The sequence below is a fragment of the Camelus dromedarius genome, chromosome 32, assembly GCF_036321535.1.
Source record: "Camelus dromedarius isolate mCamDro1 chromosome 32, mCamDro1.pat, whole genome shotgun sequence".
In the NCBI taxonomy this organism is placed as follows: domain Eukaryota; kingdom Metazoa; phylum Chordata; class Mammalia; order Artiodactyla; family Camelidae; genus Camelus; species Camelus dromedarius.
The window spans coordinates 21694449-21722389 of record NC_087467.1 but is presented as its reverse complement, the minus strand read 5'-3'; the positions used below and the strand labels follow the sequence as shown (position 1 = coordinate 21722389).

At 34.1% G+C, this 27941-nt stretch overlaps 1 protein-coding gene across 4 annotated transcripts in view; it reads right to left on the bottom strand.

Annotated features, from left to right (window-relative positions):
• Positions 1–27941, bottom strand: part of ANKRD12 (ankyrin repeat domain 12) — a 106820-nt gene that overhangs the window by 56388 nt on the left and 22491 nt on the right. For 3 of the 4 annotated variants that reach the window (XM_031439178.2, XM_031439179.2, XM_031439181.2), the window contains exons 2-5: positions 22339–22476; positions 11837–11984; positions 4402–4470; positions 246–392 (exon numbers count right to left, since the gene is read on the bottom strand). In XM_031439178.2, coding sequence (XP_031295038.2) covers positions 246–392; positions 4402–4470; positions 11837–11984; positions 22339–22425 — 451 coding nt within the window. In that variant the 5' untranslated portion in view covers positions 22426–22476. The remainder of the gene's footprint in view (positions 1–245; positions 393–4401; positions 4471–11836; positions 11985–22338; positions 22477–27941) is intronic. The other variant, XM_031439183.2, reaches the window with a different exon arrangement.

Below are 27941 nucleotides of genomic sequence, written 5' to 3'. Positions count from 1 at the left end.
TATGCATTCTACTTGACAAGTATTTACTGAATGTCCACTCTTGTACAGTCTTTCATCTAGTGGAGGATACAGACAATAAACAACTGTCACACAAATAAATGTAAAGTTACAAACTTATAAAAAATTCTGATTAAATCCAGAAAAGAACTAAAAAAATTTGAAGTACTTAAAAATAATTGGTAAGATAAGGCCACACTGAGAGGAAAACTAAGGACACACATGGACTCAGTGACGGTAAGTGTCACCTGGACTGTTGTCCCTTGCTGTCATCTGCATAAGAAGTGCCATCTGCTTTCGCTCCGAGAGTGGATAACCAAAAAGAATGCTCACTGGGGTGGACTTCTTATTTCCTGCTTCCTTTTTTGTTTTCTTCTTTTCTGGACCTTCTTTCTCTGGAATGATTAAAAAAAAAAGTGTAAGATTCTGAAAGAAATTTAAGCACTCAAAAGTAAAACATAAAAAGACTTTTTAAAAACAGATGCTATACGTGTACACGAGAAACGTGTGTAACAAACAAACTAGCAGTAGGCAGACGAGAGAGCACCAGGCTTCCATTACATGAGCAATTTTCTTCGTGAATGCTTTGAAAAATACTTTTAATTGTATAATTTTCAGAAAATTAGAAACATTTGGAAATTCAGCCAGTGTAAAATTTGTATTTTAATGATTCTACTAATATTTAACTTCTTCAATATTTCAAACATTCCTTAGTTTTGCATCTTCGAAACTTCTCTTTCATTCATTATAATTTTATTCTTCTTAATTACTGCTAAGCCTAAATAGCCATGTTCCTTCATATTACCTCCCTAATTCCACTGAATATTTGTACAATCTTCTAAGGAGACAAATATTTAAGACAAGTCACATCACAAAGAATAATTACTGAAAAAAAGCAGCAGATCACTTCATTCCAGTCATAGGAATAGTTGAACAAGGCATAGTATCAGTCAAAGTTAAAACAGAGCAAATTAAAGATTGTGTGTGTGTGTGTGTGTGTGTGTGTGTGTGTGTGTGTGTGTGTGTGTGTGTGTGTGTGTGTGTGTGTGTGTGTGTGTAGGGGTGGAGGAGGAAGTTAACAGAGAATCTGCGAAGATTCAAAAAAGTCTAAGGAGTTTTTCAAAGATCCATCAAAAAGTCAGCTCTCAGATTTAGCTATTTGGGAAAACTTCTGGCAATGCAGCTAGAATTCCCCATTAAGTGCTGGAAAATTCAGATGGAAGTGGACTTCACAGCTCAAAGACACACAGGTGTCTGTTCTTCCTCTAGGACTTCCTGAGAATTAATTCAGGTAGTCCCCTGAGAGGATCTGCCTATTATTAACTGTCTAGGCATCTATTTCCTGGGAAATCCTATACCAACATCTGGGCTTTACTGATCCAGGTTTGAAGCTCCCTGTAAAACAGCAAAAATGAGTGGGAGAAGGGACGGCTCAGTAGTCAATACTGGGTATTTTTCCAGACAGACACGGCCAGCAGCTAGATTACTCTAGTAGGTCATTATTTATTGATCTAGCAAGATTCAAGAAACTAATAAAAGTTTGATATTATTTAAGTATTATTGTATTATTATTTAAGGCATAAACACTTCCAATGTATCAGTTAATTTAGGATAAACTGGATAAACTGGAGTCTTAATGGCCTAGAAAAATCGAAGGTCTTAATATTTAAACTCTGCTGCCCACAAATCACTCAAAATTCAATAGTTCCTAAAATATCCATTTAGTTGATATTTGATTTTACATTAAAAATTTCAACACTTTAAAAGTCAGTCTATATTAATAGTTCTAATATATTCTTTTATTTTCATGTTTCTCATTTTATTATCATTAATGATCCAATTAGTATAAATCCAGTTTCAGCACAGTGTTTCACCTAGCCTACTAAATCACAAAGCCCTTAACAGGTCTTTTGAACAGGCCTATTTTTTCCAGAAACATGTACTTCCTCCTAATAATGTTCTGTATGCTTCATATTTAATGAAGAACCATGATTGCTGTTGTTTTAATACTTTTCTATTTGAATAACAAATCTTTAAATGTAATGAATGTACTTCTCACCCAGAATTAAATATTTAAGTGTGACAATTTTATAGAAAGGAGAAAAGTTATTTTCAGGAAAATAAGTTCAGTAATTAGAGGAAGCAAAATAAAAAACACATAATACCTCTATCCTTAAAAGATTTTCTAAAATTTTGGAAAAAATTTTGTCTTTTACTTTCTCATTTGCAAAATAATTATTTTTTGGTATTGACTGCATTTTAATACAATGTTTTAAAAAATATGCTCTACAGTGATATATACTGTTTATAGAAAATAGTAAGACAATTATAAATTCATTATTAGAATTCCATGCTGCCAATGAGCAAAGAGATAATTATTACATTCTGGAGAAGAATAAACTAACTGGATATACTCCAAATATTCAAGCAAAAATTTCAATTAGATATCAGCATCCAAAATGAACTTTTTTCTTTAACTGAGTTACTTTAGTTATCTGAGTTCATGCTTTACATGAGATAGGAAAAGAAGATAAGTGAACAGCTAGACTAGAGATAACCATATACCATTCTTCAAAAACATAAATGTTAGGCTACCATGTTGCAAAGTTTGCCTTTTCAAGTTTAAAGCATTCAACAAAATTCTGACAATCTGGGATCTATCCAGTGAAGAACTTGTTTCCTCTGACCTGTCATAAGTAAAGAATGATCATATACTATATATACTAGAAAAGGTTAGGTACTTTTTCAAATTTTAGTAATTGAAATATGTATTTATTTATTTGATTAATGGGTCAGAATTTTAAAATTTAAACACAGAAACACTGACACACATACTCATTCAGCACAATCTACTATAGACTTGAAATTCCACTCAGCCACCTTAAGAGATTTTTAAAGAAAAATCCAAGTGATTCACTTAAGACTAAAGAAAAAGATATTTGGACTTTTCAAGAATCCAACATTCTTTCTTTCAAGGTTCAGAGGATCTTTAGAATAACAGAGATGTCTCAGTCTTATAATCTCAAAAATCAGTGCCTTCTTTCCAGGTCATGTCAGAAGAAATAGAAAGCTCAACAATGTCACATCCCAATTAAGCATATTAAGGAGAAGAGACAAAACTGTTTTTCTTGGGGATCTGGTTCATAAATATATCAGTATCTCAAAAACTAAAGAATATAATGTTTTCCACAAAGTAGTCACTGTATAAAGAATGAAGCAACGGAGCTAAAACTCAAATACAGAGGAACATAGTTAAATCAATCACATTTAGAATGTATATACTTCAATTCTGAGGAAAAATGCTGTCAAATACTATTTCGTTCTGAAATATCTACACAATCTCTAACAGCTGGGGGCTTTCCTGTTCTGACTTCCAGCAGTCATACTCAGATCGTGGATGGCTTCGTCACATACAGCTCTTTTAGGTGCATCCTGGTACTTAGGAGCCTCATTTTAGGAAAGAACGCTGAACTCCACAAGAGTAGGTCTTTTCAATTTAATGCTTATTGTAAACATGATTCCCACCCCTAAATTTTGATAACTAAGTATTATTGACTTATGAGCTCAATTTAACAGCTTTTAAGATAATTTTACGAATAACTATTTGGTTTTATACCAACCCTACAAATCTATAAAATAAATACAAAGTACATCAGAAACAGAAAATTTATTTCAGTTTTTAGACTTAAATGTCATATGCTAAAAACTGGACAATCAAGGACTAAACAATATTTTACATTAAAAACAGTCAGAGACAAGAATGTAAGCTCATTAAAAAGGAAAAAAAGACAATCAAAACAATTAATTAGTTTACACATACCAGAGAATATATTTACTCTTTAATGGCATTTTTCCAAGAAACCTAGTGTTTTGATCCACTTTGAAATTCAACATGGGCAGCGAAGTCAACAGACTAAGAAGGTCAACCAAAAAAGTTTTTAAGTGTGTTTTTAAAAAAAACAAAAACAAAAAACACTGCATGATTTAAGAGTAAGACAACACTGCCTACCACAATCCATACACATGGTATACCTTGTCGGGGAGTACAGCAAAGAAACTAAGGCCCTCGGGTACCTTCCCACAGGGGTCACTGCACCGCACAACTCCAAGGAGCTGACTTGCACGCTTTTCTAGGTGAGTGGCGCCCCCACAGTGCACTGCACAACACCTTAGTGGCAGTATGCAGTAGTCCTGCTTAATGTTCATACAGGGCATGTCTTGAGTATGATGCACCGGATAGCTCAAAAGAAAACTGGAAAATTTCGTGTCATTCACATATAGTTCACTTATCCAAACAAAGACATCTATACACTGGTTTGAAAATAAGTTGTTTATAGCACAATAATTAATTTTAAATGTGACAGAAACCACTGGCTAAACAGGAGCCCCTGATAATCTAATTACCTGAGTATGTCCTGTAAGAAGATATAAGTCTCTCCCCCCAATTTTCACTTGTATGTCCTGGTTCTGAATCTACAGAATGAGAAGAGACAGGAGAAAAGAAAAAAGCATACGAAGGGAAATGCAGAATTCAACAAACCAACATTTTTCAAAAGATCACTAGTTAGTCAATGATGTATCATGGTTTTCCCAAAAGATTATATTTTAAAGGTAAAGCCAAAAGTACATTTAAATCACAGGTTTGGCCAATAACTAAGATTTCAGTTTCTTTAACTGGAATATTAAAGTTGAGAAAGTCAACCATGTACCTTGCGATAACAGTTGTCACTGGTGCTGCTTATTAAAACATATCATCTCTTTTGAGGATATATTTTTTTTCAATCTCTGAATAATGATGAAAGAGCCAGTACTCCATCACTGTTTTTTTGTTTAGAATTTGTCTTTAGAAATGACTTTTGAATAATGGACTTACATCATCCTTTTTTGTTCTATGAATACCAAAACTACTCACAAGACAACAGAACATTTCAGACCAGAGCATCATTCCAGATCACAAACCTTTCTATAAATGATATACATTTCAAATGGTATGAAATTACTACACTGACCACTACTAAAGACCTCTTAGAAAAAAAGCTGTCTAAATCAAAACATTTATCAGCTAAGAACTCAACGAAGACGACAAACAACAATATGGAGAACTGACTTTTGGCAATAAGGCCAGAGCAAATACTTTTACTTTCAAGCAATAAGCTATCTTAACTCAATATTATTCTGATCTTCACATTTTCAATCTACTGGCTTACACTTTTCTCTCCAGGATCATTATTATAGACATTATTCATTTTTTAGGTGTAAGGAAATAAAAATGTTGGGAGAAAATCAATTTAGAGAACAAGTAACCCCTAAACACAGTATTTGAAAAATTTAAAGATAAGCCTAAAAGTTTAGTAATAAGGATCATTCAACTGAAAGAGAAATCATTAATAACATTTAGACCAATTCTAGAGCAAATGGGTAAATGAACTGAATTACAAGCCTTTCAATAAATACTTGTATTTCAAAATTAACACATTAAGTCAGCAACTAGAAGAATATCATGAAGAATATTTGACATTTCGTTTAAAGACAAGTAAAAATTTAAAAAGGCCTCCATAGACTGGAAAGCAAAGAAAAAGTGGCAATCAATAAGCTACACCAACAAACTGAATCAAATGGATTATTGGAGCAGATATTACTGTGACAGATAGAAGAATGAGGGATAAAATGAACTCTCGGTTATATTCATTAATATAAGAAAGTAGTTTAACAGTTCATCCAAACCTTCCTTTGGCAGTAATTAATCCACTCTGACTCCTTAACACTCTCTGGCTCTTACTCAAATAAGTATGTTTATATTTGGAGCATCTGAATGTGTATTCTATAAAAATTTAATTAAGAAGCTAGAAAATTTAAAACTTCCATATCCTGTCCTTTTACTCAACCACTTCTTCCTTCAGTGCTCTACTGAGACCAGACCACAATGAGATTATTGCTACCTATGAGGTTTTTGTAAAACACTGAGTACTAAGTAGAGCAATTCTCTCTCCCCAGTAAGTTCTTGGCAGCAAGGCAAGACGAGCAATATTTGTATTTTAAAAGCCATCTTTTTTTTTAATTGAAGTATAGCTGGTTTACAACATTGTGCTGACGTCAGGTGTACAGCAAAGTGACTCAGTTTTATATATATGTATATATATATTTCAGATTATTGTCCATAATAGGCTATTACAGATATTGAATATAGTTCCATATACAGTAAATCCTTCTTGTAAAAGCCATTATTTTAAGGTAATATTCTGTTTTGGATTGCAAGAGAACAAGAAAAATATCAAGAATGATTTTTAAAAGTTTGCACTGGGTATTTCAAAATTTTTATAATAAAACACAGGGGGGAATAGATGGGATTAAATCTATAATAAGTAATCTCCATGAAAATCACCAAAAGATGACTATCCTTATTAAGCAAAGCACTGATTTTATCTCCTACTTTAACACAGTTACCAGAAAAATCATGTTTCCTTTTTTATATAAGTTTCCCTTTCCAAATTTGCTTGAGTCATATTAAATAGGGTAAATCCTTTAATGGCATCTGAAGCCTCAGGAAAACAGAACTTTTAAGGCTGGCCAGTAGAAATTTAGTTTAAAACATTTGAACGTGTTCAACAACCGCCACCGTGGACTTTGGGAACAGATCGTACTGTGCCCCTGTGGATTTTCTCATACCACGCTTACTTACATATGCCAAAAGAAAAATTAGTAAATAAATAATGCTTACTAAGAGGAAACAAATATTTTTAAAAAGTAAAGAATGTTGTATTTTTCTGCTTATTTAAACAGGCAAACTAAAATGAAGTACTACTGGTTTAACCCTGAAGAACGTTAGATCTATCACATCTAAAGGAAAACGTGCCCCGATGTTATCTGAGGCTGAAGAACAGTGGTACACTCCTGGAGGCTTTATACCTAGGTATAATCATTTTGGAGAAACATCACAGAAATTTTAACCCTTTTAACCCTGTAACCCTACTCCTATGAATGAATAAAAAATAAATAATTCAGGGTATAATAAAGATACAATCTGCTAAGATGCTCTTAACAAAATAATTGCAAGTCTAGTTTGGAGGCCAAGAAGAGACTCCCTCACGTACAGCCTCAAGACAGCTGTTCAGTGCTTTCTCGTCAAGGGACTGTGGCTTTCTCTTGATGCTATTAGATCAGGAAAGAAAATAAATATGATTTTAAGAGTGATAGTGCAGGAATAAAGTTCACTTAGGTAAAATTTTAATAACTATTCGAGGTAACAGTAGTTATCAGTTATTACTTACTGCGCTAAAGTGTGCTATAGAGCAGCAGTACTGTAAGGTGTCCACTCAATATGCACTCTCCCCTTCTCCCACCAGGAATACTCCACCTCTGATCAGGGTGACAACTCGCCCAGCTCCGAGTATGTGACTTTTCAGACTCCCCTGCAACTAGAGAGGCCTAACCAACGTGAGGTACGGGCTGAAGTTCCTAGGAAGGCTGTCTCACCAGCAAAAAGGCCAAGTCTCACTGGGAGAGAGAGACTTCTCTACTTGGTCCTTCCTCTCTTACTTTCTGCCCAGGAAGGGTATCTTGTGACTGTAAGACAAAATATTTAAGGACAAAGCCTATGATGAGCTAAGGGTGCAGAGCAGAAACATGAGAAAAGCCCAGGCCCTGAAGGCATTACTGAACTGCTATACCAACTCCGGCCTGCCTCTGCTTGGTCTCACCGCATTAGACTAAAAACCTCTAAGTCAGTGCTAGCCAGGTTTCTGTTTTAATTAACGTACTGCAAACTGATTTTCACGTTATATCACTCAAAGGTCAGAATTTTCTGAAGCTGGTATTATATGCACTTTAACAGATGAGAAAATTGGGACTCATAATGAACTCAGTTTACCTGGCCAGCGCTAGCAGGGGGCTGAGCAGGGAGTCAACACTGGGCTGTCAGGCTCCAAAGCCTCTGATAATAAACATGATGCTATAAATTACCTCTGTTACAGCTACAGCAATTTATCCTGTCAGGATTCTGCATGAGGGAAGACTGAAAATAAAGGCTAAAAATAAGTGATAAAACAAGCTGACGCAGTAGGTGTAAGAAGTAATTTGTCTTCTAGGTAAGATGTAGATGCATCCATGGGCTCAATGAGTCCCTGTATACACTAGCCTCTCAACATTTCATGGACAAAGTTTATGGGAATTCTGACAGGACAGGACAATGTGGGATAGATACTGGAATGATATAAGTAGATATACTGGAGATTTGTTGAAATGTATAGTATTATGATATAGCTATAAGGACCCATTGGCATGAGTTCAAAATTACACTGCAATTTTCCCCCAAATTTTATCTGTCTAGTCAAGTAATTACTTTTCTAGAAAGTCTTACCTTTCAAAAAATTAAAAAATATTAAATTAAGAATTTAGGAAGTTGAAGATACACTGGGGTATCTCAAAATGAAGACTAGGAGTGACTCGTCCAGTTGATGGCACTGCTGATTCTGAGGACCACTGAGCCCTCCTTGGACAATATAAATGTCATTTTAAAAAAGAAATGACTGTGTTTTATAAAAATAATGTATGCTTATTACTTTAAAAATTCAAGGCATATAAAAGAATACAAAGAAGAAAGTAACAAATCATTCCCAAATCCTGGAAATAAAATGTAAACATCTCGTGAGCATCATTCAAAGCCTCTCTCTCTCTATATATATATGTATATGTATATGTATATATATGACAGATGAACTAGCAGAGGGAAAGAGAAATCAATTTAAGTAACAATAAGAAAATATCATATATATGTGCTATCTTTAAATAAAAATGTGTAAGATTAATTTTAGTTTAATCCAACATGAAAAAAAACTAGAGGAAATGCTTCTCTATAAGAGACATCACATACTAAAATATATACACACACATATATATAAACATACAGATAAAAGCATTTTAAATAAGGAAAGATAAAAAATTTTAAGTAATAATTTTTAAAAAACCATGTTATTTCAGTTTTAAACACTATCAGTTAATCCCTTGCTACAAGAGATGTCAAGCTGGGTAGCACTATTAGTATTTTTTCCTTATTCCTCCCTCTTTGTTCTTGTATTCTTCACTAAGTCAGGGTTTCCAATGTTTACATTTTTTGTCCAGAAGCCATAATAAGCCCATTAGGTTTAGGCTTAGTTCTACAAGGAAACAGTCTTTGTATTTAAATAATCTTATCTTTCTGTATGTGTGTTTATATACACCTTGTGTGAATATGCATTTAGGTAAAGAATACGACTTAACATCAAATAGCACATAGCATTTCATAACCTACTTTTTCACTTTGTATACTACAAACATCTTTCCATGTCATACTGCATATTCTTCCACAGTGTTATTTTTAAGGGTAAAAAATCATTTCTTCATTGAATTTACTATAATTTAACAAATTCTATACTACTTGAACTATGTTCCTTTTTTTTGTTATTATAAAGAAAACTGAGATAAACATACTTGAAGATGATTTTTACTCTCATCAGTAATTGTCTGTATAAAATAAATGCCAAAAGAATAAGTCAAATGTTAATAAACTTTTAGTTTTTAATATATGTTGTTATATTTACCTCCAACAAGGTATTCCTGTAATTCAGACCAACTAAAAGCAAGTTCTTATTTCAAACCAGGGACCAGTTTTTAAGTTAGGCCAATGACAATTGTGTTAATCATTATAAACTGTATTTCTTTGACTACTATTAATATACTTTTTTCATATATTTCTTTGGTAACTATACTTTGGTTACTCTGAACTACTTGCCTTTATCTTTTGTTCATTCTCCCATTTTTATGTTTTTCTCTTCACGTTAAAAGAACTTTAACCACTAATAAAAATAAGGGTTGCCATATATGTTGTAAATATTTCTCCCTTCTATAAGTTTATTCTTTATAGTTTTAGCTCACTGTTTAAAATATAATACATTCCATATGAAAACCAATGTTAAATATGAGGTCCAAAGCTATAATTATCTTTCATATGAAAAGTATCACTTAATAGTACTCTGGATTCTATTTTATTCTTTTAATTATGAAAATAAGACAGCTTGACTATAAATAAAACATTTTGCTTTGGGCCTGGTGAAATTCTTAATGCTTTGTATGTGTGTGTGGATGTGTGCGTGTGCAAAAATAAAGCCTTCATCTGTGATTTACTAAAAGTTATAAATTCAGACTACCAAAAATATAAACATATGCTCAAGTCCATCAAAGTCTCATTTAAGGTTAGCATGTAACCGTTCCAAAAGAAAAATAAGAGCTTGTTTTATGAAACAGTCTTAAAGAGACAGAGCTGCAAAAAAATCCCATTAAATTCAAATAGTGGAAAAACTGTAGCGGGGGGAAAAGCATATAATCCCATTAATAAAATATAAATTAGATTTGTTTATTCACTGCCTAAAGTTCACATGTCACTAAACCTTTCTCCATTATTTCATGCAAAATAAAAGACAAATAATCCACCTGATCCAATAATAAAACTTCCAATGAGAAGTACATTATTTTAAAACCTTACCTATTTCTAAAAATATTCTTTGAATTTTTCTAAGTCCCTTCTTCAAACTACTAGTAGGAATATCATTGTCATTGGGAAACAAAACCTGGTTAATATAACTGCTTTAGAAATGACGAACAAAAGGACTTCCAAGGAGAAAGCATGAGAAAAGTTAAATCTTGCAAAGCTAAAGGCACATAAGCACCTTCTTCTCAGCCAAGTGACCTAGTGACAGCTGGAGAACAATGCTTAGGGACAAGGAGAGTAAGGCTTCAAAAAAAACAAGATTCTGAACCGTTAGAAGAAGTCTGTGTAACATAAAATGAACAAAGCACATAGTTTCTTAATCACTACAAATAAGCAATTTTCAAGGTTTAAAAATGTCATGAGTGTTTAAGAACAATTTCTAGTTCAAGCTAAGAGAGAGCCAAACACACAAAAGGAAACCTACCTAATAAAAGTGTACACTAAAATAAAGCATTTCTAAAGCTATGTCAACACAGGGGATTTCAAAAGACTTGAGAGTATTTTCACAAATTCTGGAGTCAAGATTATTTCCATACTGATCATTAAGATGGCTAGAAAGATAAAAGGGGGATATGATCTTTGTACATAAACTTAGACTGTAACACTGACTTTCTGTGAGTGTCGCTAAAACATTCTTAAAAACAGTTCATTAATAATATTTCATTCAGGGAATAAAATAATTTTGATAAATATATAACAAACATTCAAGTTCATATTAGTTTCCAGAAATGAGTAGTTCAGGGCTAAAATACAGTCTAGTAATTTATTAGATAGCGGTAGTAATAAGGTTCTGATCTATTATGCATAACTGGGATTGACTGATATCAAGTATCCCTGACGTATAAGAGTTTTGAGAAAAAAAGGACTATAAATTGAGCTTAGGCAGCCTCATTATTTTTTTTGTTTTTGGAAGGGACGTATTTCTGACTCATTTCTGAATCTAAAGTGGCTAAACTTTTTTATTTGGTGGTTTCAATAATCTGGCCACAAAAACTCAACAACTTTTTCTCAAATCTACCATATTCTATGCTCCATATCACTGAGTAAAACTTTCATCATTGAAATGCTTCCCAAAAAATTTAGTTCTGAAAATGGTAAGAGGTTTTTAATAAACAATGAGAATAAGAAAAAAAAGCAAATTGTTTTCATCTACAATTAGAAATCATGTTTGGGTGAGGAATATATGAATTTCCACCCCAAAATGATAAACCTGAAATACAAATGTTATTCTATAAAATGGGGTACAAGAGGAATGATAACGAAAATCTCAGTAAAAGAATGACTGAAAATTTACCAGAAAACAACAAATTACCCTACCTGTGTCTGAATCTCGATCTTCATTTCTTGATGGGCTGATGGTAAAAGGAAGTTTACGCTTCATGGACGATTTCTCTTTCATCTCCTTGCCCACATCACTTCGATCAATTTTTGGAGTTTTGCTATAGGATGCAATCTTGTCTTTACTCTATTAAAAAATCAAATATGAATAAAGTTATAACAATATTAGCCAAGCCATACGGTATGAAAAATACTTCATGAAGGAAATTTTCAAATGTACACAAAAGCAGAAAGGGTATTTTATTACAAACCGTCATTGTCCTCAATGTCCTCAAGACCTACTTTCAACAACTATAACATTTTTTTCTAACTTGTTTCATATTCCCTTTTACTTAATAATTTTAAAATAACAATAAAACAATGTATCTTTAATATACCAGAAATCTATGTCTAAGTATAAGACAGACATCACCAGTGAACAAATATTTAAATCTGAAAAAGCAATTCTGGATTTAATCAATAAGCAGATTGCATTTTATTAACACCACGTGCCCACTCATGTAGACAACGTATCCTACCCTCACGGTCTACAGTAATTACTAACTCACTCTTAGAATCCAGCACCCAAATTGGTACAGCATATTTAATCGAGCTATGATAACCCTTTGGAAAAACATGCTAGATACTAAGAACTAAGCAACAGAACCTTAGCTGTTGAGTTTAAAAACTGTGATAATAAATGACAGATACCATAATTATAGAGACTTTTCAAAAGCAAACTAGAAGTAGACTCAGACTGCAGAAGATACTAAGCTTTTGATCGAGGACAGAAAGTAAATAAAAGGAAGGAAGAGTGGGGAGGAGCATTAAAAATACTGAATTTTTTTTTAAGTAGAATTTATCAACCAAAAGGTGATTCAAAACGAGCAATGGAATTCAACTTTTAGTGAGTCTCATCACGAAGATGTGAGAGAAGAGGAAAAAAACAAGAAAAAAAAAAGACTGGGATTGAGACTTAAATACAATTCCAGAGGGATATTAAAAAAAATAGCCAAAATTTTTTTAAAGTTACTAAAGAATACTGTATTCATTTTTAGACCATTAATAACTTAAGGCCTGGAAAATGGATTATTTTCTTGGAAAACATGCATTACTAAACACTGGTCATGAAAAAATAGAAAACCGAACAGATCAGTGATCACAGAAGACAATAAACGCAATAGCCATAGATACTATGTTTAAAAAGGTACCTATTCCAGAAGATTTTACAAGAGATTTTTAATAAAAAATTCAGGGAACAGATATTTCCCATTTCATATAAACAATACTAAAACATAAAAATAAGATTAGAAGCTACTCAATCCATTTTACAAGTGCAAAATAAAACAAACACCAAAGAAGAGTACACGTAAATTCCTTATGAAGTAAGTGCAAAAATAAACTTCAATCAAATTTAGTGTCTTAGAAAGATAATACATCATAACCAAGCAGGGTTCACCCAAAGAATATAAAAATAGTTCATTATCAGAAAATCTCTTACAACAATTCATTGTATCAAAGGACTAAGGAAAAATCGTATGATGATCTTAATAGGTTGACAATAACAACTGAATCGATCTACATTCATTCTTGATAAATCTATTAGCAAATTAGGAAGAGAACGTGATTGCCATGTATCTTAACTGGTACAGATTACTGAAGAATAAAAGCCTCATATAATTTATTTCCTAGTTATAAATGAAAATCTTTGTTTTTTCAGTTTTGCTAATAAAAATGGAGCTTAACTGGCATGCCTTTGCTTATAAGGTTGTTGTAAAATGTAGATTTTATTATTCTGGAATGGTGAGGCCAACAGATCAGAGACCACTGCCACTGAAGACAGTCTGTCATTCAAGAGTTCCAAAGAAGAGGAGGCAATGCCACACGGGGAAGCACCATGCAGGGTCAGGAGGCAGAGGGAGAAGAAGGAAATATGAACAAAAGCTTACACTGTGGTTTTCACAGGAAGGAAAAGGCAAGGCAGAGTAAGCAGGTTTAGGATTGGCTAGTTTGAATAATTTCAGCAGGCTCTGGGGTTAGGTGTTGTTTTTCCAGTTGTCTGGTAACTGGCTCTGAGACGATTATTAGAGCAGTGGGACAGTGGCCCAGAGTGTGAGAGCTGGATAAGATGGACTCCAGACAGGTCCGTTTGCATATGAAAGGTGTAGTACCAACTGAGTTGTTCACTGTCTCTGAGAACTGACTAGTCCTGGGAAGGGCAGTCTCCCCAGGGTCAGCAAGGCCCCAGATGTCGAAGCATCAGAAATAAAAAGGCATGATTAATAAAAAGGTTAACCAGCAAGGTTCTAGAGATTTGCCTTAGAAATATGAGTCTTTGTTATTAACGAAAGAATCTAATAAAAACATAAAGATGTCCCTTCTGCCTTGCACCTGCATACATAAAGATACTGTTCTGGGCCATAAAAGAAATCAACTTGAGAGTATATTAAGTGAAAAATGTTCACAAGAATATATTCATCATGCTCTCCTGTGCAATATCGAATATGGTGATCAGTGTGAGCATCCATACCCGCTACCAACTTACTCTGTTCTCTAAAATAAAATTATCCTTGAAAGTGTTACTTGAACAAAGTGTTTTTGTTGAGATTTTTGCCACTTTAAAAATTATTTTCAGATCCAGAGAAAGTAACTTTCAAAGGAAATAGTTACTTGTGGTTGTCTGGAAATTTCTGTATTATCAAATGGTACAAATACTCTGACAATTCAGGAATCACTGGCACATTCTTCTTTCATATCGATGACATAATATGCCTAACAGAGTCACACTTTTTAATTTTGAAGTACTCTGTCTTTTTCACTTATATTAATGTTTTTCTTTCAATGGCAAGACAAGAATGACCTCCTATCACTGCTGGTATCAAATGATGTGCTAGTGGCCTTTATCAACTCAGCAAGATAGAAAAATGAAGAGGTAAAAAATTACCTAGAAAAAAAGAAAATTTTAAAAAACACATACAACTCTAGAGGGATATAAAACAAACGTTGCTGGCTGTCTGCGGCAACGGCGTTACCAGTGTTGGGGGACAACGCTTCATGGCTCCCCTGCATTTCCACATGTCCTGCAAGCAAATGCTCTAAATCCTTTTATTCTGGACTGTCTTTTCAAGGGTATCTGTATAGAGAACAGCCTTGGAAGACACAGATAGTGTCTCCCTCTGGAGCAGAGGGAGATCAGATCTGTTTTGTTTTTTATAATAAATAATTTCTCCCATTAGGGCAAAGGTCAGGTAGACTTATCGCCCATTATAAAAGATTTGGGGTTCCTTTCCTGTAACACAATCTGCTGTATATGTAGTTGTCACTTGGCCCTCTTTGGGACCCTCTGTGAGAAACAGAGCTCATAGACCAGGCACAAATGCTGATGTACGGTTACTGCTGTTGCTATGACAAAACTTTCCTTTATCTGACTCAGGAGTCTCATGTCTTCTGCCAGAATCCATGAAACTAATTAGCGTGCAAGTAGGGTAGGGTAAAAGAGCCTTCGTGGTTTTTGGTAAGGCAATTTCTTTTTTCATTATTCTTACATATGTTTTCTAATTTTTCTACAATGAACATGTATCGTATTACTTAAATAATAAAAGAAAATTTCTTGATTATCATGTGGAGAAAAGCTAATGAAGGTCTGAACTATACTGATGATGAAAAGGACAGGACAAAGCTATTTAGAAAGATAAGTAAGATCCACTCTCATAGTTTATGAGTTTAACCCAGATTTTACATTATCAGAAGAGGTTTTATAAGATTTTGTTTCACAAATTATGAATACTAATTCATAGCTAAAAACTTCAGTGGAAAGAATTTCAAACTAAAACCAATAGGTAAAACCCCCACAGATTAGCAGTTAAAAGACAAATATTTGAAGAATTTTGAGCAGACATTTTTGATGAACGCTGACCACTATAGTATTTAATGAGGTAATGAAAGCACTTTATATAAAAAGTATATTGCTATAGCATGTAATTATTATTTAAAACTATGGTCTATTTAAATGCATTTAAGAAATTAAATTTTGGTTCAGCTTAACTTATTAATTTAAAATCTCATAACAGCAATGTCTGTATCACATTAAACTGTAAATAAGGTCTCTATTTACTTAACAGAACTATATATTCATTTCTAAAAATTTTATGGAAGAAAAAACTCAGCAGAAGCTAGAGGCTGGCTTCAAGGCCACTCACTCACTAAGAAAAGACAATCCTAAAAATATGCTTTGCAAATAAATGAGTAATAGTCATGCTACCTTCTCTCCTACTGTCCCTTCTAACCATATTTTGTCATAAGAAGCAGTAATAACATGGTCTATAAGCAGGAAATTTGGAATGGAAATTATGGTCCTCTTTAAGGTGCAAACAGGCAGTCAAAAAATCTATTTAAAACTGAAGAAAATTATTTCTAACAACAGCTTCTGATGGTAAGCTGCTCGGAAACCCCAAAGCATGTCAGGAAGCACCACGCATGTTGCCTTGGAAGAGCTTCTGACTCTTACCCAAACAAACGTAGTCTTGAAAAATTACTGAATGATTGAGACTGAGAACAGTTGAATATATCCTTTTACATAGGCCAAATGTTAATAAATGAGGAATTTAATAGTTTGCATTTATTCTTCGTGTTTATTTTATATATCTAATGATTAATAAGTATTCTTAACTTTCCTAAGCAATGTTTTTAATAGAAATACAGTAGTAAAAAGTTTGCTTTTTGCTTGCCTGTACACTTTAAAGAAATCACATTTTTATGATGGCAATGCTCAGGACTACTGTATATTTAGTGACAATTTTCAAAAATATACAAAGTACCTAGGAAGAATAAAAGCTTCAACAACCTTAGCCTTGTAAATTCAAATCCAAAAAACTGACATCAAGTAGCTCAGATGTAATTTCACAAATGCAACCTTCACTACATTTAAACATTTAGAAATAAACATTTTAATTCTTTCCTCAAATCTAACAACATTGTATTCTAACAACTCTACTGAACTGACCTTTATCAAGGTCACTGTAAGGAGTCTCACTGGATAAAATCCAATGGCCCCGTCTTCCCTATTAGCTTCTGGGGCGTCTGGCAACAGACACCCACTCTGACTTCTCTGGGTAACTTCTCCGGCTTCTCTCTCTGTTCTCCTTGCTCCTCCCCTCCCGACTCCACCTGAAACCTTTGAGTTCCTTAGGGTACACTCTTCTCCACTCTTGTCCTACTCCCTCTGGGTGACACCTCCACACCTATGGCTCATTCTCCCACAAATCCTCATGGATTTACTTCTAGTCTAGCTGTTTCAAGCTCTAGACTCATATCTAACTGCCTACTGACACTTCTACTTGAATGTTCCAAAGGCAACTTAATTCAACAAGTACAAACCAAACATTCTTCTCGAAACAATCTGTTCCTTTTTCTGAATGCCCTCTCGGAATAGTCCAATCAACCTCTGAGTAGACCCAGACTACTTTTTCTACAGACCCAAGTAAGGTTAATTAATTCAGTGTCTTTTAGATCTGCCAGTTTCTTTGCATCCCCACAGCCACGGCCCACACTCCCTTTTCCTTAGGGTTTTAAATAACACTGTCTCTGGACTCCACCATGGCCCTTCCCTTCTGCTCAATGGCTTGAGGATAAAATTCAAGATCTTCAGCAAGGCACACAAGGCCATAATGAACCGTCCTAACTTTATGCACTAGTTTAACACACTCCTGTCTTTTTCACAGCCCCCGTTTAGACTGCCCCTTTAACCCCATTTTTCTGCTGGTCACGTACTTATTTATCCTTGAGAATCCAGATTAAGCACCTTTCCTACCCCTGAACACCCTAGAACTGACTGCTTCTCTCCTTTTCACTCGAATACTTTCATTAGTGTGCTTCTGACGACAGCACAGACATCCACAAAGTATGGTTCCTGAGAACATTTCAGGGGATCTGCAAGGTCAGAAATCTGCTCCCAATAATATTAAGATGTTAGTGTATCTTTCCCATTCTCTAAAGAATGTACATTTGAGTTTTCTAGCGATCACATGACACGTGGTATCAGAACATATGGACTGCAGAAGTAGATGAGAATCTGGCTACCTTCTGTTAAGCTACACATAGAAGATATCTTCAAAACAACAACCCTCTTCTAACTTATTTTTTTTTGTGTTGGTGTATATATATATATATATATATAGTTGCTTTTCAAAGAAATACATTACTTGTGTTAACGTGTAATAGTTTTATTGTTTTTTAAAGCAATTAGTGAACATTTAAATTTTTTGTTTTAATGTCTGGGATTGTAAATATCAGCAGACATGTCCACATATAAAAAAACCCTTTGGGCTCCTCAGTTACGTTGAAGAGTATCAAAGGGTCCTGAGAGCAAAACATTCCAGACACACTGGTAGAGTAATCAGTTACATGTCCTCAAAAAAAGATTTAGGCTAGGACTTGATCATTCATTGTTTTATTCCAAGGGCCACAGGAGACGCACATAACACAACAGGCATCCCATATAAGGTTTGCTGGATAAGGTGAATAGGTCAACGGAATCACTCTCCTTAAGATTTGGCATATTAAAATACATCTGGGGAGAACTTCTGCCTATGGTGGAGTAAAGATATTGGCTACTTATCTCCCCAAGAAAACAATCATAAACCTGAACAAAGCTGTCAAAAACAACCATTTCAAGGCTCTAGAAATTGAACAAAAGCAAACAACAAACTGAGAAGCATTTTCTTCAAGAAAAGCTGGTGAACTACAGGTAAGAACAGTGAGTGAATTTGGAATTCTTGCCTGGGGTGGTTCTCATTCCCTCACCAACGCTTAATTTGCATGAAGTGGTACCAGGGTGGGGCTGGCAATGAAAACCAGCATCTTTCTTTGCTGCCAGAGAGTCGACATGAACTGGTAAAGGAGGCCAAAAACCTACCACCCAGCTACACTGTTGCTAAAAATAGCAAAGAGGGTAGGAAAGGGATGGAGGGGAAAAAACCACAGTTCTACCAGCTTAAGGTTGTGTTCACACTAAGCTCGGCACCCACCCCTCACTCACTGGGACGCTGTGTGCACGTGCAGGGAAGACCTGTGAGGTCCAAGCTCTCTACACCATCCTTAGTTGACTAGGAGGCCGCACACAGAAGGGAAGACCTGGGTAAGCCCAAAAGAAAGTAAATATTAGGGCAGATTTGAAAAATGCCTGAACACTGAACACACTCCCCAACACACATGCAAGTATGTCAGTGGAAGGTGGAAGTCTTACCAGCTCATGGTGTTTGTGCACAACCTTGGACCAACTGATGGCTGCTAACTGACCTATGCAGACCCAGGGCAACCCCTAGAAAGCAAGGCTAAAAGCAAACAGACAACTCCCCCTAAAATGGACACCAGTGGTCATGACAAAATGACAAATATCTGCAGAAAAATGCCTGACATTTTACTAAAAACAAACAAACTAGCAACAATTACAATTCTAAGGGGGGAAATAATGAAAATCCAGAGCTGCTATAGTTTGACCTAAACTGTCCAATTTTCAATAAAAATTAAGACAGAAAAGCAAGGGAAAAAAGTATTTAACAGAAACTTCTCTGAGTGGGTCAAGAGAGCAGCTATTAGAAAGAAAGGAAAGAAAGAAAATAATATTTAAAGAATTAAAGTATGACAATAATGACTAATCAAATAGAGACTATCAATAAAGAAAAATTACACAGAGAAGATCTGAAAAGCAGAGTGACTGAAAATGCATCAGGTATGTTCAACAGCAGGTATGAGATGGCAAAAAAACAACAAAAAAAACAGAATCAGTAAATTAAACACCTCAAATTTCATGAAAACAAATGATCTACAAGAAACTCAACAAACCATAGGCAGGATAAACACAAAGGGATCCTGAACACATTACAGTCAAATTGTTTAAAGGCAAAAGAGAAGAGTAACGAAAAAAATCATCACAATTAACAGCTGAATTCTCATAGAAACAGTTAAAGCGAGAAAGAAGTGGGATGACAATCCACTAAAAGGGAAAAGTCAAATAAGAATTCTGTATCTATAGAGACAGAAAGAGATTTAGTGGTGTCTAGGGCTGTGGGATTTGGGGACAGAATGGGGAGTGAGTACATAGGGTTTCTTTTTCAGGTGAAAATGTTCTAAAATTGAAAGAGGTGATGACTGCACAACTCTGTAAACATACACTAAAAACTACTGGATTATTCATTTTAAATGAGTAAATTGTATGGTATGTGAATTATATCTCAATAAAGCTGTTTTTTAAAAATGGCAAAATCAAGATATTCCTAAATCAATGAAGACTAAGAGAAATCACAGCTGAAGATCTGTCTTATAGTAAATAATAAGAAAAATTCTTATAGACTGTAAGGAAATGACACAAGAGTACTCTGAATTCACAGGAAGAAATTAAGAGTGCCAAAATTGATAAATTTATAGGTAAAAACAAAACACTGTATAAATATATATTTCTCTTTTCTTCTCTTATTCCTTAGGAAGACTGTATAAAACAGTAATTATAACATTCTGTTTTGGGGTGAATAACAAATGTAGATGTAATCTATATTACATAGGTAACACAAAGGACAGGAATGAAATGTAGCTATACTGGAGCAAGATTGCTATATTTTACTGGAATTAAGTCAACATTAACCTGGGTAATTAGCATGCACATTATAATCCCTAGATCAACATTTTAAGATTATCATTCAAGAAACATAGTTTAAAAAAATCAGAAAAATTTAAACAGTATACTGAAAAATATTTTTTAAATAAAGGCAGCAAAGATGGGAGAGAAAAAAGACATGAGATACCTAAGAACAGAGTAAAATGGGAGATAAAAACCAACCTTAGCCATAATTACATTAAACGTGAGTGGATTAAACATTGTAATCAAAAGCAGAGACTGCCAGTGCAATCAAGCAAGAAAAAAAAAATGAAAGTATTTATACTGGAAAAAAAGTTCAATTATCTTCACAACCAGAAGACATAATTCCACATGTAGAAAATCCTAAGGAATCCTCAAACTTTTTGAACCAATAAATGAGTTCAGCAAGGTCTAAGGATAAACAACCATGATACAAAAATATTTGTTTCTATATACTAGCAATGAAAAAGCCAAAAAGAAATTATCCACAACAGCATCCAAAAGAATAAAATACTAATAATTTAACAACAGAAGCACAAGATTTGTACACTGACAACTATAAAGCATTGCTCAAGAAAACTGGAAATCTAAATAAATGGAGAGAGATTCTGTGGTGATGGATTGGAAAACATATTGTTAAGATGCCAATACTATTCAAAGTGATCTACAGATTTAATTTACAGATTCAATACAATCTCTATAAAAATTCCGGCAAGTTTTTTTGTGAAAACTGACAAGCTAATTCTAAAATTTATATGGAAATGCAAAAGACCCTGAATAGCCAAAAGGATTTTTGAAAAGAACAAAGTTGAAAACTTATGTTTCCTGATTATGAAAGCAGATTTGGGGTTGTCTGGGGTTTGGGGTGGCAACGGGAAAACACAGCAAATGGGCAAAAGGATCTTTTAGCAATGATGGAAATGGTCTAAACTGGATTATGATGATGGCTATGCAATTCTATAAACTTACTAAAAATCACTGAATTGCAAATTTAAATGGGTGGTGAATTTTATGGTAAATAAATTATACCTCCATAAAGCTATTAAAAAAAAAAGATTTGTACACAGATGTTCATAGCAGCTTTATTCATATTTCCCAAACTGGAAACATTTCAGATGTCCTTCAACAAGAAAATAGCTTAGGGGAGGAAAAGGACTTAAAAGGAAGAAAACAAAACAAAAAGAAAAATTCAAAGGTAATGTATAAAACTAACTAGATAAGGAGAGACTAGGGATAGTGAGACTAGTTAGGAGACAGTTGCAAAAGTCTAAATAAAGGTTCTGAGGTACTAAATTGAGTAGGAATGAAGAAAGATAGATGTAAAAGGAGAGAATCACGGGTCACTAGCAATGACTAATGATAAAACAACAAAATAGTTAACATTTATTGGGCACTTACTATGTATCAAGCATTGCATTAAGTACAATACTTAAGTCATTTCACTGTCACAACAATTCTATAAAGCTCTACTGTCTATTAATAGAGAGATACACTGAAGTTGAAAGTGTTCGTGTAAATTTATCCGAAGTTACAGATATGGAAAACTGAATAGCTACTGTATATGTGTTTCACCACCAGGGGTCAGAGAAGAAATGACTAAGGACTTGGATCCCCCACCCCCCCACTGCCCCCTGGCTCAATGATTACTTCTCAAGTAATTGTGCGATATTAATAATCATGTTATCTTAGGGAAAGGAAAACAATCTCATCCCTAGGAATCCAATTTACCTCTAAGGGGCTTAGATAAACAGTCTGAATTGATCTGGCATCCATACTGCTTTTTATTTTGTGAGTAATTACCACAAATACTAATCAGGAGTCTTTTTCATAATTTCCAAAGAGTAAACAGATCTTTAGCATACTCATGTACCTTTCTTCCATACGGTTTTTCTACCATATTGCTGTCACTGTCAGAATTTTCACTTTGAACTGGTTTTGTGAACCCAGATTTGGGCATCTTACAGCTGTTCAGCTAGCTTCCACCTTTATCAGTCTTCTCATCCTGGATCTGTAAAGAATGGATATAGAAGGGTTATTTGTATACATATGCAATAAAACCTACTTAAAGTTTATGCACCACAATTAGTGTAATTTCCTCTATGTCTCTATAAAATAATTAATTTTCTCAGAGAGGCTAATCAAGCCTAAAATAAATTTTCATTTAACAATTTGAGCTTCTAATTAAAGCTTCCTTGTTCAAGTCCATTCAGTTTGCCACTGAAAAGAAGAAAAGAGAACTTCCATATTTCTTCCCATCTTCTCCAGACTAATATCTAACATCAGTTTCCTGGATAACGAGCAGCAGTCCAAGTAAGCAAAGTGTTTGCCATTCCAGCATGGTTTCAATGCCAGGAGCTCCTAACAGATTCTGCAGTAGTTCTGCACTGGTCTGGAAATTATTTCTGAAGACCCAACCAGTAACTTGATAGGTTTGATCAGTAATTTTATAACATCTAATTCTATTTTAAATTAAATTAATTAAGTCCTTACTACTTAAAATCCCCAGAGTGGTTTATTTTCATTCACCGAACTCCCAGACATCTATCCCCAGGTATCCAGTCACTCTACTGGCCTATCTGTTGATTTAATCCTTATCATACTGTACTATAGTTACCACTTCATGTATCATTTTCTTTCCAACTTATTCAGCCTTCTGTCTCCTGCTCTGCAAGCTGATTTAATAGGCCAAAGAACTTCTTGGAAGGTTTTGCTTGAGAGATCCAGAAAAAATTCCCAAAAGGGACTTTTACATAAGAAAGGGGAAGCCATGAGACTATACCTGTGTTGCTGTCTGATGACCTATTAGCCACATGTGGTTGCTGAAAGTTAAATTAAAGTTGCTACCAAATGATACAGTGCAGACACATATTTCTATTACCCCAGAACGCTCTACAGCACAGCACTGGGCTAAACTGAGGATGTTGGCCAATGGGACTGTGACATGAGCCACAATCACAAGCAGAGTAACTGGCAAGCCTAATTTTAACTATTTCATGCTATAAATTTCCTATAAATGGGTATTACAGACTTAAGTAAGCTACATTCTAGTATCTATATGAATTATTAAAACTCAGGTATCTTGAACAAAAAACCAGTAAAATCTATGCTCTTCAAATTGTTCTACTGGTGCTTTAAAATTAGTTTGGTTTCAACAGAAACAAAACCAAAATCCCTTAACTAAACTGAATTAATTGATAAAATATAAAAAAAACTAGTAGGTTAAATTAACCTGGATATAGCCAAATTAGAGTATATTTCAACAAAAAAAAGCTGCCAGACTTTAAATAATTCAAATCTTCCATTTATAGATAAGGAAACAAGGAAACAAAGGGAAATTTTTGACACTACACACAAAAGGCAAAGTTTCCCTGACAGCCACTTAACGGATTCGGCTATTACCATATAAACAGAATCACTTAAACTTAGCACTGTCCTCAGAGCTAGCTTACAGAGTTAGAGTTACAAGTCATATATAAACACAAAAGTTCAGACTCAAAAGCAAAACTGAGCTGCATACTATCAACAGGCATTAACCTAGGTGAGACTATGAAGATAAAGCATTATCTTCTGTAGATTAAGCAAAAAAGTTATCGGTGAATGAAGACGTGTTGTATTTCGTCAGAAAATTATACATGACAATAAATTTATATTAATGGGCTGTATGTTTTAAAAAGCTTGTATTATTTTTCAATGAGTTTATTTGGAAAATTTCAGCACTAACAACAGAAATCGCAATTGGATTTTAAAACTATAACTTCAGTCAAGGAAGCATTTAGTATATAATTAGGTTCTGGGCCCATGATATATACTGTAATCACTGGAACAATCAATACACAAAGAGATAATCAAAATCACATTAGGTAAATTAAACCTGAATATTTAAAAATGTATAAATAACCCAACAGAAGGCAGGAAAAGAAATACTGAGGAATAAAAAACAGAAGAAACAAAACAGCAATAAAATGATAGAACTAATGCAAACAGCAATAATTATATAAAATGCAAATACTTTAAACACACCAATTAAAAGCTAGAGACTGTCAAAAAAAAAATGACAAAACTATATGCTACTACTAATAAGAAATTCACTTCAAATATAATGGTATGAGTAGGTTAAAAGTAAAAGAATGGAAAAAGATATGCCATGCAAGCATAATCAGAGGAGAGCTGGAGGGACTATATTAACATCAGACAAAAGAGATCTCAAAGCCAAGAGGAACACACCATACACTGATAAAAGGATCAGTTCACTAAATGTGTATGCAACTAGCAGCATAGCTTCAAGTACAGGAAGCAAAACCAGACAGAACTGACAGGAGAAATAAACAAACTGGTAAGACTTGGAAGCTTCAATTACTCTCTCAGTAAGACAGAAACCAACAAGGTTATAAACGAACTAAAAAAAATGCCAGTGATTCAGATTGACTGGATCTAATTGACATTTATAGAAAAATCTACACAACAAACAGAATACTCATTCTTTTCAAGGGCACATAGAATATTCAGCAAGATAGGCCACATCACGGATCATAAACAAATGTTAATAAAGTTAAAATAATTAAAATCATACAGAGTTTGTTCTCACACAATAAAGAAGTTAAACCAGAACCAATTATAGAAATATAGTATGAATATATCCAAATTAAAAAAAAGAAAAATCAATGAAAATGAAAAGTGGTTCTTTAAAAAAAAAATCAATAAAACATATACATCTCTCAGCCAGATCTTTTAGAAATAAAATAGAGGAGCCCTACATAACCAAAACCAACAATGAAAGAGGGAACATCACTACAGATTCCATAAATACATAAAGGATAATAAAGAAATATTATAAACTTTATACAAATAAATTCAACAAATTAAATGAAATAGACAAAACAGAATCTCAACAACTTGAAACTCACTAAAGAAATTGATTTCACATTTAAAAACAGAGAAAACTCCAGGCCCAGAAGGCATCAATGGTGAATTCTATATAACACGTAAGTAAGAAATAACGCCAATTTCTACACAAACTCTCCTGAAAAAGAAAAGAGAAAGGAACCTATTTTATGACACCATCAACACCCTGATACCAAACCAGAATAGTCTTTTACAAAAAAATTATAGACCAATATACCTCATAATCATATAACAAAAAATCCTCAACAAAGTATTAGCAAACCAAATCCACCAACGTAAAAAAGATGTTACATAATGACCAAGTGGGATTTATACCAGGAATTCAAGGTCAGCTTAATGTCTGAAAATCAATCTATATAATTCACAGTATTAAAAGACTAAAAGCAATAAATAAATAAATAACCATTTCAACACCACAGGAAAAGCTTTTTGATAAAATTTAATATTCCCATTAATGGACGAAACTCAGCAAACAGAATTTGAGTATTTTCTTTTTCTCCTAAGATCAACAATGAGGCAAGGATGTCTGCTCTTGTCACTTTTCACCCACAGCTTTACTAATGTATAATTGACAAATGAAAATTGTATATATTTAAGGTGTACAATGAGATGATTTATGTGAAATGATTAGCACAATCAAGCTAATTAACATATGCATCTCTTTACATAGTTAGCATTTTCTGTGCATGTGCAGTGAGAACACTTAAAATCTACTCTCAGCAAATTTCAAGGATACAATACAGCATTATTGACTGTACATTAGATCCCCAGAACTTATTCATCTTACAAGTGAAAGTTTACGTCCTTTGACCATCATCTCCATTTCACCCACTCCCCAGCCTCTGGCAACCACCACCCTACTCCCTGGCTCTGTGATTTCAACATTTTTAGATTCCACAGCTAAGTAAGATCATAGCGTATTTATCTGTCGGTTTATTTCACTTATATAGCATGTCTTCCAGGTTCAACCCTGTTGTGGCAAACAGCAGGATACATGTTTTTAATGGCTGAATAAATGCCACTGTAAATATACACAGTTGACCCTTGAGTAACACACACAGGTTTGAACTGTGAAGGTCCATTTATACGTGGGTTTTTTTTTTCCAATAAATACATACTACACTATCCAGGGTTGGTTGAATCAGAGAATGTAGAACTGCAGATAGAGAGAGCCAACTGCAAAGTTATACACAGATTTTTGATTGCACAGAGGACTGGTGTCCATAACCCCCACCCAGTTCAAGGGTCAACATTTTCTTTATCCATTTATCCATCAACAGGTTGATTCTATACTTTGGCTACTGTGAATAATGCTGCAATGAACATGGGGTAATGTTCATACAGAGAATACTACTTTCATTCCCTCTGAACATATACCTGAAAGTAGGATTGCTGGATCAGACAGCAGTACTACTTCTAATTTTTTGAGGAATCTCCATCCTGTTTTCCAAAGTGGCTGCACCAATTTACATTCTTACCAACAGTGTGCAAGGGACCCTTTTTGTCACACCCTCACCAACGCTTACTATCTCCTGTCTTTTTGGTAACAGCCATCCTAAGAGGTATGTGGTGTTATCTCCTAGTGGTTTGATTTGTGTTTCCCTTATGATTAGTGATGCTATATGTACCTTTACATATATGTATGTCCTCTTTCAAAACAACGCCTGTTCAGGTCCTTTGCCCATTTTTTAACCGTTTCTTTGTTGTTGCTGTTGTTTTGTTTTGGTTTTGCTTGAACTGTATGAGTTTCCTTACATATTTTGATATTACCCGCTTCTCAGATGTATGGTTCGCAAATATTTTTCTCCCATTTCATAGGCTGCCTTTTCATTTTGTTTCCTTCGTTGGGCAGAATATTTTTTATCTGATATAGTCCCACTTACTTTTGCTCTTGTTGTCTGTGCTTTTGGTGTCATGTCCGTGAAACCACTGTTAAGACTAATGCCAAGGAGCTTTTTCCTTGTATTTTTTTTGTAGGAATTTTATGGTTTCAGGCCTTGCATTTATTAATCTATTTCAAGTTAATTTTTGTATATGACATATATGAGGCCAATTTCATTCTTTTGCACGTGGATATCCACTTTTCCCAACACCACTTACTGAAAAAATATCTTTTTCCCATTTTGAGTTCTTGGCATTCTTGTCAAAGATTAGTTGACTGTATGTGTGGGTTTGTTTCTGGGCTTTTTATTCTGTTCTATTGGTCTGTGTGTCTCTTTTTATGCTAGTACCCTACTGTTTTGATTACTATAGCTTTGCAGTACAGTTTGAAATCTGACAGTGTGATGCCTCCAGCTTTGTTATTCTTTCTCAAGATTGCTTTGGCTATTCAGAGTCTTTTCTGGTTCTACATGAATTTTAGAATTGTTTTTTCTACTGCTGTGAAAAACACCACTGTAATTTTGATAAAGACTGCACTGAATCTGTAGAGCACTTTCGGTAGTACTGTCATTTTAATAATAACTCTTCCCTATCGAACACAGGGTATCTTTCCATTTATTCATGTCTAACTTCTTTCATCAAAGTCATTTACATGTTTCAGTGTACAGATCTTTTACCTACTTGGTTAAA